The 12,614-nt window shown below is 38.3% G+C and overlaps 1 protein-coding gene across 4 annotated transcripts in view; it reads left to right on the top strand.

The window, feature by feature from the left end:
* Rho1 (ras-like GTP-binding protein Rho1) overlaps positions 1-12,614 on the top strand; it is a 208,137-nt gene that overhangs the window by 117,609 nt on the left and 77,914 nt on the right. For all 4 annotated transcript variants that reach the window (XM_067134681.1, XM_067134685.1, XM_067134682.1 and 1 more), the window contains exon 2: positions 2,654-3,135. In XM_067134681.1, the coding sequence (XP_066990782.1) occupies positions 3,057-3,135 (79 nt within the window). In that variant the 5' untranslated portion in view covers positions 2,654-3,056. The remainder of the gene's footprint in view (positions 1-2,653; positions 3,136-12,614) is intronic.

Raw genomic sequence — 12,614 nt, 5'->3', positions numbered from 1 at the left:
CATCATTATCATCATCTATTATTTAGCACCCAAAGGATGTGTAAAGCTTTCGTGAACTTGAGCCAGATCTCCCTTTCTTTTGCCATCTCTTTCGAGGTAAGCCAATTTTGGTCACTAGACTCTCCATGCAGCCTATTGTCCTTATTTAGTTTTTAATTGAATCTCACGTCTTTCTTTGCTTTGAGATTTTCAAATGAGTCACAGTGCACCCGACCGCCCGTTTTCGAATGCACGGAGAAGTGGCATGCGAAAGGCTCCTTGTTATAAAGGATTAGAACAGACTTCATATAACCATAACCAAAGGGACCATGCGGGAGGGAAGCAACTGCGGAGTGACCGTCCTAGGCAGGAAAGTTAAACGGTCAGGATGTGTTGTTGACTTTTTCGTGAGTCTGCACTTGCCAAGTCAGGGACCTCAGGTGTTTTGAGTCTTTGTAAGCAGCATGCCTCGAAAATCTAAGTAAAATAAGATTGATTTTAGCAGTAACTGAGATAAGAAGTTGATCCGTAGAGTTGGCAGTCAGTGGTTTATAAGGTTGGGCTATAGAAAACCAAGAGATCATTCAGTGGTCAGACTCATACCATTGCATCTCCTCATGCTTCACTGTGATTTGGCAATATATTCTGTACTTAGTGATCTTAAATATCTTCTGTACATTTGATGTTACCTTCGACTCCAAGATTTCTTTGGCAGCACTTCAAAGAGCGTATCCTCTGATGCTGCCAGAAAGTTACACATCGTTTGAAAGGCTCCCTCTACGTACAGCGATAATAGTTCCAGTGCCGTGTGCTTCAGCTCCTACGCTCACACTATCGGATCCAGGGGGTGGGGCAACTGGGCATGTGCCCCCCCCCCGCCCCATGAAGAAGAACGACAAAATAATAATATTGAAGATTTATATAATAATAACACAAAGGAGAAATATAAAAATGGGAAAAAAAAAAAATCATTATATATATATATATATATATATATATATATATATATATATATATATATATATATATATATATATATATATATATATGCACGCTTCTGCTTGTGTGTGTGTGTAATATGAAAATTAGTGCACCCCCCATGAAATTTTTCTGGATCTGCTAGTGTACGTTCAGCAGTTGTTTGCGGAATGATCTCTTGCCTACATGTCACTAAATTCTCGTGACCTCTGTATTTTAGACCATCACCTTAAGATTTCTAATTGCCCGTTCGCCTTAGGATTTTAGGGCTAATGCTAACACCATTCATGCCGGTGCCTCGACAGTGAGGGCGACCCACTTGTTTTTACAGAATGTCATCATTGATCTACTTCTCAAGTGTCATGATCGTAGTGTGTGTGCAGTACAGGAGGAATTTTATTCCTTCAGTGTTAGACTATGGAAGATCCGTAACAATATCACCGATTTTGGCTTTCATAATTAGGTTTAACAGAATCTATAAGCTTGTTTGGTGTCTTGCGCTACTTTTCTTTTATAGTATTTTATTCATTTTTACTCATTTTATTCTTATTGCCTGTTTATTCATATATTTGTTTTATATATTCATTTATTTGTTCCTAAGTTTTATTTTTCTTTGTTACATTTTATCCGTGATTGTAAACTCGAGAAAGGAAATCTGTCTCTCTCTCTCTCTCTCTCTCTCTCTCTCTCTCTGGGTTTATTTATTTGATGTTCATCCATTTTGTCATTCATCATAGGTTTCGTTTTACCAATTCACGTAAAATAATTCGCCATAAAAATTACCTTTGAATGCGACATGATAATTCCCTTATGTAATGAGAAAACTTATATCTTACTGTATATTTCAAACAAATGTAGTTATATAAAACAAAAATAGTTGCCATCTTGATTTCTTACATAAGTGTTTAGAGGTATTCTGTTAATTATTGAATGTTATACCATAAAGAACGTGTAATACTATTATTGAAAGAAAATGTGTCTTACGGAAGTTCTTTTCACTGGGTAACTATAATATCACAAGGCTCCAGTCCTCGGTTCAGTCCTTCAGTTTGTTTGATTATTGGCATTAGTATCTGCAACTTATAAAGGAGTAAGTTTCAATAAAAACAATATCTTTAAATTATTTTGCGGAAATGCAATGGAAAATTCAGAAGTCGCGAAAATAAATTTTCCTGAGGTAAATCATTGAGTGATGTAAAAAGCATAAAATATATATCAAACTTTACTGTAATGGTTTAAAATAAAATTGAAATGGGTTAATCTGAACGTATTTAATAACTGTGATTGGAGAAAATTCTAATAAATAACTTCATGCTTTATTCATAAAAGATGGAAACGTCCAGCAAAAATAAAACAGTTAACAGAAAATGGTTTGCTTTACAAACTGTCCAATATTGCATGTAACAAAAATCATTGTCTACTACGTTACAAACTCTTAATCATCCTTAGTGATTAAAAATTTTCGGGGTATAGGCCTACAATTGACAAATGCACAAACAAACATACACAAGAAAAAGAGATAGCTTTGTCATCGTACTACTTACTGCATATAACATTAAATGAGCTCCGTATCTGAGAGCATAACAAAGCTAATCTTTTTCTCACTCACGCCTTACAGACCGCGTGTGATTATAATCAAGACTAATTTTTAAATTTTAGTGTTTAATATGATTTCCTTTTTGTATATATATTTCAGGCCACACTGCACGTAAGGTACAATCATCGAAAACGACGTTCATCTTAAGTTACCCCAGTGGACAATCTTACTTTCTGAAAGCTTGAAACTGCTACCAGAGAAAACGAACTTTTCTGACATTATCAACTGTCACTTCTCATAGAAAACGGGGCTAGTATGGCCCATTAAGAGAAGACGCAGCAGAGGGGCCAAGTGTAAACACTTACAAAACGTTGCTTCCCTATTTCATCCAGTTTCGTTTGCGTTAGAACTACGTTGATCAGTGTTGTGCAGTCAAGATGGACAGAGATTTTGTGTTGCTCTAGGGAGACTGCTTTGTGATACAGGGGATTTTTCGTGGATTTTTTCAGTGCTAAGCGCTTCTGACCTGGACTGACCTCCGGTGACCTGTAAAGAAAACAAAATGGCCAACAGAGAGATCAACATCCGGATCCCTATCCCAAATCTCAACGCCATCTGTTGCTGGTCGGCGGAGAAAACGGGTAAGTGATGATTTCCTTAATCCCATTGTTTTACGTAGGTATTTTGGTCAAATTCTTTATCTGAAGTGTTGCTGGTAGTCGAACGAGGTTTGGGATCCCGTGTTAGAGAGGTAGAATGATATATATATATATATATATATATATATATATATATATATATATATATATATATATATGTGTGTGTGTGTGTGTGTGTGTGTGTGTGTGTGTGTGTGTGTGTGTGTGTGTGTGTGTATGTGTGTTTGTGTGTGCGTGTGTGTGTGTGAATGTGAATAAGCTGAGATTCATAATACTTACACATATACATCCACCGATTAAAACACACAGATGTTTAACAGATAGCATGTTTAATGCATACATAACCTGATATGCTTACAAGAAAGAGCGTGCAGCGCATCCTATTCATCATAATCCTGAAGACTGAACCATGGAACAAGTAACTCGCACCGTTAAGTGGCGACCTCCAAATGAGGAAGGACCCTCCATATCGTGAAGGTCAGATGGCAAAATGTTGTTTTTTTTTTTAAATTCCTTTTTATTGTTACAGTTTCGCTTGTTCTTTTATCTAAGATTTATAGGTTTACACTACAGCAACAATAGAAACTTGACAGATGCCGACTCAATCAGCAAAATTACGGAATTTTGAAAAGTATATGAGAGAAAGATGAACAGGAGATGGAGATGGCTTAGACATGTCCTTTGCACAGCCACTGGGAGAACAGTACGTGGTAGTCAGGTGGTCTGTTGTGGGTACCAGAAGAGTTGGAAGACCTACTTGACGAGAACTGTGAGAAGGGAGGCGGGAGAAGAATGGAGATTTAACAAAGGAAGGTACAGCACAGGAAAGACATGAGTGGCTAAATTTCACAGAAGCCATTTGCGTCACGTAGCATTGAGAGATGATGATGGTTTTATTTTTAAAAAACTGTCTTTTCAATATTTATTTCATTGATGCACTCTCCCTGCAACTGCACGTTGAAACGGTTAGTGTCCTAGGTATCCGTGAGCGCTGAATCAGTGAGCGAAGCTAATTTCATACAATTAATGTTTTTGAGTCTAGAAATTTTGGATGGATTTTTTTCTTTGTAAAACTAATATTTCCTTTCATTGTAGTCTTTAAGATGTCTTTGCCTCTGCAAAACACACACACACACACACAGACGACCAAATATCATTTATGTGCTCGTATTTGTAGACACATCTTCACCTGTGCGTATGCGTGTGTGTGTGTGTGTGTATGTGTGTGTGTAAATGAGCTTGAGTATGTACTGCATATACATTCATGCATGTATCTTTTCTAGAAATATATTGATGGCAAACGTTTAATAGTGCCGACTTACTTGACGCGCATGGACGGACGCATTCACCCGAAAGATTGCACCTCTTTATAAGAAAAGACAGTTGAATTCGCACTGAAACGGAAAGAGACAGAAAGTCGTTATCCGAACAGCTCACCTCGAGCGCGCGCTCACTAGAGTGCACTTACTGTACACTTCTGCTACATGGATTGTGCGTTATCAGATACATGGATGCGAAGGGATCATTGACACAATAGCCTCTACAGTACGCCATTGTTTACTGGTATACACAGATACAGGTAGCGATGTCGTAAAGCTCATAGTGTAATGATATTTTGTAGTTGCTCTTCATTGTTCTGAGAAAGCCGATTGGCAACTGAGTTAGATTATATTTAGAAATACAGTTATAATATGAGTGTATGAGAGAGAGAGAGAAATATTCCTCTCAGCATATTATAATTTAAGAAAATTGCTAATAATTCAGTCTTCATTATTAACTGATGTACCTTTAACTACTGAGTTAAGGAGCCATTACCGACCTTTAACGTATCAGAATCCACCTCCCCCGCCCCCCTCTTTTTAAAAGGGAATGAAATAGGAAACTAAACCTGGCATTTGCGAGCAGAGACAGAAAATACCCAATCCTTGACGTAATACACTTCTCCTGTCAAGGCACCTCTCTCTTCCTATGACATACTATTGCGATAAAAATTAAATGTTAGGTTTTGTGAATAAATGCTTAGCAATTTCTTGTACTTGATGGTATCTAAATACTAAACTCTTTCTTTTTGTAGAAAATGCTTATTTATACTTGGTATTTTTACTCATTAACTTGTTTGTGAATGAGTAGTCTTTAGTCCTTATTTAGTTATGTTACCCTCAAGTGGCAAATACTTTGTTTCCCGCTTTGCTTTGACAAGTCCTGTTCTTTTTATACGTATTACTCTTTTGTTAATCAACAGATTTCCATATTTATCCGTCACCTGTTACCAGTTTTATTTAATTTATTCTTTATTTTGAATTGCTGTCCAATATTTTTTGTAGAGCAAGTTTTTTCACATCTGGCTTGCTTATCATTTTGTCCGTATACCCGTTGCAATGGGCAGAATCTTCCCCTTTTGTTTCCGTGGATGCCGTTTGAATTCATCTATTGTTTTCGTGTATAGACAATTCTCTTTTTACTCATGGTATTCTCTTAGATCCTGATATCTACCATCACTTCCGGTCCCTCCCACATCCGAATGCCTTGATTACAGGCTGCACCTTTCCTCTTCTTGTCCGTCAGCCACGACCTTCGTCTCTCCTTTGCCTTTAGTTCACATTATTATCGTATCTTTCTTCATTCTCTTCTGACCTCTTCGAGGCTTTCTCATGATGTGTCTATATGAGAAGAATTTCCTGCTTACACGTTTCTACTCTCTCTCTCTCTCTCTCTCTCTCTCTCTCTCTCTCTCTCTCTCTCTCTCTCTCTCTCTCGGATACACGCATTTAGCATTCATTCGCTTCCGGATGTAGTGAGCTCATGAATACTTTTGTTGTAGATGCATAAAAAGAACATTTCTGCTCTTCACATATTACAGATGTTCAAAGTGTACTTCACATTTTAAATGCTTACGTGCCCATGTGCATGCATATATTTTAATCGTTCCCTTCTTTCTTATACGTTGAAAACATTTTTCGGGCATGAAATTTAAGACCACTTACTTGACCTGTATATCACAAGCCTTCATGACAGGAATTTCGAGTGGTTTGTGTTTATTGCGCTCTTGAGCTGCTTCGATACACGCGACTCTGATCAACGACTCTGAATTCACTTTGATCCCCCTTAACTCTATCCACCGAAGTAGTCTTCGCTCCCATGAACAGGACCTGTCTCAGTGTTCTTTCGAGTTGAGGAGAATAGTCCTAACCAAGGTCTATAAAGACCTTGGTCCTACCTCTTCTGAGGCGTCCACGCAATACCCGCTAGGCAACCAGTTCTCGCATTTATTCAGTGGAGATCAGTAGCCTCGCACTGTTTAGCTCGGTGTCATAGAATTTCCTTCTGTCTTATGAAGCCGTTTCTTTCGAGAGACGGGTGTAGATCTTCTTTCATGGGTTAAACCCTGCTTTTTCCACCTTAGGACCGGGTTGAGGGCACATGGTTGTGGATCTAGTCGGCATTCCTGTAAAAATGGATTTCTTGTTGCTTTTGTAATAGCTCAGGTATCAATAGTTACTAAGGGATTTTGTGGACGCATACATGAGAGACAATATCCCTGTGGTTATGTACAAGCGCCATAATGAATCCTCAAAGTCATTCAGTGAATATGTGTTAACCAGCCAGCCAATGGGCAATCATTCCGTAAGTAACTTCAAAAATCCATTACTCATTTATAAGAATATATCGTAAAAGGGGCCTTTGTTGCATTCCTTTGGGCCCTCCCTCATGCCGTCATCGTATACGTAACCTTACGAGGCCTTCGGCAATTGCGTTGTTGTGCATTGAACGGTTAAAGGGTCTTTTTAGTTAGCATACACCTGCTGCCACTCGTGATTATAATACATTGTATACCCGTTTGATTATATCCGTTACTAACACGATCTAAATAGTTTTATGATAAGGCTCTTACTTGAAATTTGCACCATTATATTGTAGAGACTAATGGTTCCATTCACCTTCTGTGGTCTGTGGCGTGATTAAGTTTCACCACATACTTTGAAGCCTCTCAGTTGCTATGCATTTCTGATCTTGAAGAGACACCCTCAGGATTATTATTTATTGGACTTCTTTCATGGACCTCATGCAGTTTATTTGTAACGTTCGTCCAGGGAACCACGAGCGACCAGTTGCATTGCTTCAGTCTTTTCCCCCTGATGTTCTTATGCAAGTAATAGCTTTACAGTTGTTGAACACTTGCACTAGCAGTCTCTCTCTCTCTCTCTCTCTCTCTCTCTCCAATGATTCGGCATATGTGGAAGGTATTAGGTTATTCATTCTCTTCACTTTCACCTTTGTCTCTTGCACGTCTGTGACTCTGAATGGTCCTGTGAATTTAGCGGCTAATTTATAATTGGTTCCACTTCTTACTTTCTTCTTGATGTATACTACATCTCCAATCTTGTAATCTACTGGGTTTAATCCTTCTTGATGCTTGTCTATCATGATCTTCTGGGTTTCTTCTAGATTCTTGTGTAATTGGTTATGAATTACCTTAAAATTACCAATCCTCATCTTCATGTCTTAGAATAATTTGGCTGTATTGGCTGATTCAGCTATGCATATGGTAATCTTGGTTCGTATCCCATCAAAGCCTTTATGGGTGTTGCTTGTGTACTGGAATGATTCCTAGTATTTAATGACAATTGGACTAAAGGTAAATTGACATCCCATTCAGGATCCTGTCCTACTGCATGCCTTAATGCGTCTAGAACTTTTCTGTTATTCCTTCCTACTAAACCATTACTAGCTGGATGATACGGATTTATCGTTACCTTTTCTACCTTGAATGCATCACAAATTTCTTGTACTAGTGAGTTACTGAATTCTGTGCCATTGCCAGATGTTATAAGTTGTGGAGGAGAATATTGGTATTAGCTCTGTATATCTAGTAAGTGCGTCTATATACGCTAGTACATTTCTCTTCCCTTTAGTCGCGGTGTGCAAGTTAGTGATGAGATCTATTGCTACTCTTTCGAATGGAGCTTGTGGAATCGATATTACCCTAAAGGTACTTCTTTATCTGCTCTTTCCTTATAACTGTGGTTATACCTATTACAAGTATTGCAACTTTTCACATAATAGCTAACATCTTTGTGAATTCCTTTCCAATGGAAAGATCCTTTTATTAGTCTAATTGTCTCACCTCTTCTTGGTGTGCTCTCATGTCGTCATCATGCATTAGTTCGATGACCTTGCTTCTTAGGCTCTTAGGTACTATCCTTTTATGGGTTACACCTCGAAAAGGCGTAAACGGGTCGAATTCTTCACATGTCCAGACTATTACGTCGTTTAGGATGTTCACTGCATCTGCAGGACCTGCAGTTTTCTTACTCAATTCTGTTTATTCTTGATGATCGAATTTCTTCTTATCCTTCACAAATCTGAAAATCTTTAAATCTCCATCACTTTCTTGTTCCTTTATGAAGTTTTGCCTGGAAAGGTCTTCTGTATATTGCATGGTCAGTACATTGCGTATAGGTTCACTTGACTTTGTTTCATGGCTGATCATATTTATACTATCACCTTGTGGGATGTATCTTGATAGTGCGCCTGCTACTTTATTGTTTTTCCATGGAACATATTTCACTTCTCTGTCATAGTCTTGGGAAGTCTTAAACCAACGAGCTCTGCGTCCGGAGAAATTCTGATTCTCGAGCATTTCTACTGAAGCTGAATGATCAGTGAGGACAGTTATCTTATATCCAAATATTATGTATCTGAAGTACTTTAAAGCGTCTATTATGGCTAGAGACTCTAAGGCTGTTACTGAGTAGTTCCCTTCTGTTGGTTTTAGTTTTCCACTGTAAGACGGTCTGGCATGGTATTTGTTATCGTGTCTTTGTGTCAGTCACGGCTTGCATATGTGGCTGAGAAGAATTCTTTACTAAAGTCTGGGAAACTGAGTATTGGAGGGTGTGTTAATCTCTCTTTCAGTTCATCGAATGCCTCGTGTTGCTTGTTTGTCCACCAGAACGACGGGTTCCTTTCATAATTAGGTCAAAGGCGCAACTATGGTTGCGAAGTCTTTTATAAACTTTCGGTAAAAACCTGCTAAACCCAAGAATAATTTCACGTCTTTCTTTACTTTCACACCCTTTTCACTTGATGTGTGTCCCCGATAGTCCATTTTCCTTCTAGGAGTGCTTTCCTTAATCTCTATGGCTTCTCTAACTAGTTTTATGTGTCCTTCAGTGGTGTCTGTTGCTATTACCAAATCATTTATATAGCAGTGTACGTCCTTGCCTAATAAGTCACCCAGAATTTTATCCATTAGTCTCACAAATCTTACTGGGCTTGTCTTGAGACCAAAGGGCATTCTTACATACTGATATCTGCTATTGCTGGTAGAAAAAGCTGTCAAAGGTATACTTTCTTCGTCCAAAGGAATTTGTAGAAATCCTTGTAACAAATCTACTGTGGTGATGTGTTTCTTGGATCCAGTGGTTGTGATAAGATCTCTCATGGATGGCATTGGATAAGGATCATTTTCAGTTCTTATTTAACCTTCTGAAATCAACCACTACAAGGGTAAGTTTTGTTTTTCTTTGGAACTAGCAAAAGTGGAAAAGACTACGGGGATTTTGATGGTTCTATTATTCCTTGCCTCTTCATTTGTTGAAATTCTCTTTTAATAATCTCCTTCTGGGAATGTGCTACTCTGTAAGCTGGCTTAGTATTCTGTGGAATATCTATCCTGTGGGTTATTTCAGCTATGTTGCCAAGTGTGTCTCCCTCAATAGCGACTATACAAGTATCCCTATATTCACTCAGTAAATCTATGAGTTTCTCTCTAGCAAAGTCTTCTTTGATATCCTTCAAGTGAGTCCATATCTTAACTCATCTCAGGTCTGTTTCATAGGTAGAGTTTGTAATCTCCTTCTTGATTGGTGCTATTGTTTCCTTCTCTACGACTTGAATAAGGAAAGTGTATACCTCTGCTGAACCTATTTCTGTACCTGGTGATAATCTAACCGTCCTCCTCTGTTATTTATGACTTGTAAAGCTATTTTACCCTGTCTAACTTCATGTAGGCTGGAAGAACAGTGTATTCCATTTACATGTGGTCCTTCTGTAAGTGCAAGAATTTCCTTCCCTTCACAAATTGGTTGAAATCTTAGGTCTCTAAGTTTCCTGGTTATGTTTTGAGTTGTTCCCAATTTGTTGAGAATTCGTGTTACACACTTGATATCTTTCCTCTGTATTATCCTTCTTTAGAATACCTTTCAGCAAGGAGTTTTCCCAAGTCTTGTTTCTTCTAATTATTACATACTGTTATTTTAGAAGTCTTAGACCCCTTCTAATCACTAGGTGCATCAGTTGTGACTCCTTGTCTAGCCATAGTTGGGTTTCGATTCTATAAATCAATCATAGTTGGGTAACCAATTATTAATAAACATACAAATACAAAATGTATTCCTCTTGCTACTAGAACTCTTTCCTTAAGTGAGATTCTTCCTAATCTAAATCGGAAATCAATTTCTAATAGCTTGATTCCATTTCCGTGAAGATCTGTGATTCTATAGCCTACTACTAAGTTCAAATCTAAGTGAGAGAAATATGCCTGATATATGTTTTCAGAGATTAAATTCTTAGGGTTTCCGTAATGAACTCTTACTGCTCTTCACTGGGTCTAAAATTGGATCTAATATTTGGCAAAGTCGACCTTGCTGCAACTGATTAGCATTTCGTTCTTTTCTTCTCGTCATTAATTTGACTGTCGACAATTTGATACAGGAAGTCCAAAGGCGATAGCTTTGCCCCAGCTTTTTGGGTCATTTCCATATTCTCTCCGCCTTTGTATCTTTTGCGCAGTTTCCAACTTTGATGTCTTCACCATAGCAAGGTCACTGGATTCCAACATTTGCAGGTTGGCCAACAATGCGCTACTGAGACATTTCAGGCAGCGAGGTGTCTGACTCAACTACTTCTAAGTGGGGAACCTGGAGTTTATGTTAGCGAGGGCCCTCAGAGCCATCTCTTGGCTGGATAGGTACCAAGGGGCTTTGCTCAAAGACATAAAGGAGGCTATCCCACTGGAGAAGTGGCCCGCCATCAGAAGCTACCTGAGACCTTCAGGGAAAGTCTCCTCTTATGTCATAAAACAAGTGGGACAAGCATGGGTGAACATTACCCTGAAGAACAGAGAGTCCTTCCTGACAGTGACGCAGAACCAGATCTTTCTAAAGAGCTGGTTCAGCCTCGGGAAAGACCCTTTACTCGACTCACCCTACTACTTCCTGCCAGAGTTGGTATGTCAGGTGAATGACACAAAGAGAGAAGACTCAAGGGACACCCTCTTCTCATAGGCATCATCCCCAAAACCCACTCTAGTCTCCTGGGGATTGGCAGGCAGATTCTTTCTCCCTAGCAGAACCACCCCTTCCTTTTGAAGTCCCTCCCCACAAATGAAGTTCCGACAACATGTACAGGCAGGACCATAGGGCAAGGGCTTGAACAACTCCAACCAGTTTGCCATGCCGTCCCAAGAAGATATCCCTTTAAGACCCATCATTGTCAACTATAGTACCCCCCAGTGTGATCTTTCAGTTTGTTTTGCTAAAATTTTGAGAAGTTTGGTTGGTGATGTGTCAAGCTCACATTCAAGACATAGCTTTAGTTTTATTGATAAAGTTCGGCGTTGTGGTTGTGTTGATACTATATATAGCTTGGATATTGTCTCTCTTTTTACGAGTTGTTCCTCTGCAGTTTATCCTGGATAATTTGCATTCTGTGATCTTATTAAAGTGTCAGTTGAAACTATTGTATTTGAATTTGAAGGTAACTTTTTTCAACAAATGACCGAAGTTTCCATGGGCTCGTCCCTTTCTCCAAAATTAGCTAATTTGTGGATGGAGTTTCTTGAGAGATTAAATGTGGAAGGATGATCTTTGACAGTAAGTATGGGTACAAGTGTGGACGATATTTTTAATGTGTATAAATCTGATGAAGAATGTTTCAACAAATACTTGTTTCTGTTGAATAGTTATGTTCCCTTCCATTAAGTTCTCAATTGAAAAAGTAGATCATAAATTACCTTTTCTAGATCTTGTAGTAAACATAGACGAAATTAATAAGTCCTTTAAATTTAATGTTTAAAGAAAGAATAAACATTTTAACTCTTACATCCATTTTTACTCAGATCATGATGCCAAGGTGAAGAGTAATGTACTTACCAATTTATTTTTTCTAGCACATCGTATGGGTGATCCATGTTCTTTAGATATAAAGTTAAACTTTATAGTTTCAAGTTTTAACAAATTGTGTTAACCCAAGTATTTTATTGGAAATTGCCGCTCTAGGGCTAGGGGAATATATCGTCACCCAAAGGAAAGACCTGAACAGCCGTTATTTCAGAATCACTTCCACACCCTTTCAACAAGGAGCTGAAAGGTATTTAGAAAAAAAACTAAACATAGAAAAACATGGGTACAATATTGCATTCCAGTACCCTAACACAGTTGGGAGAAAAATCATCAAAA

The sequence above is a fragment of the Macrobrachium rosenbergii genome, chromosome 36 (genome assembly GCF_040412425.1).
Source record: "Macrobrachium rosenbergii isolate ZJJX-2024 chromosome 36, ASM4041242v1, whole genome shotgun sequence".
In the NCBI taxonomy this organism is placed as follows: domain Eukaryota; kingdom Metazoa; phylum Arthropoda; class Malacostraca; order Decapoda; family Palaemonidae; genus Macrobrachium; species Macrobrachium rosenbergii.
This window is presented reverse-complemented; position numbering and strand designations above follow the sequence as displayed.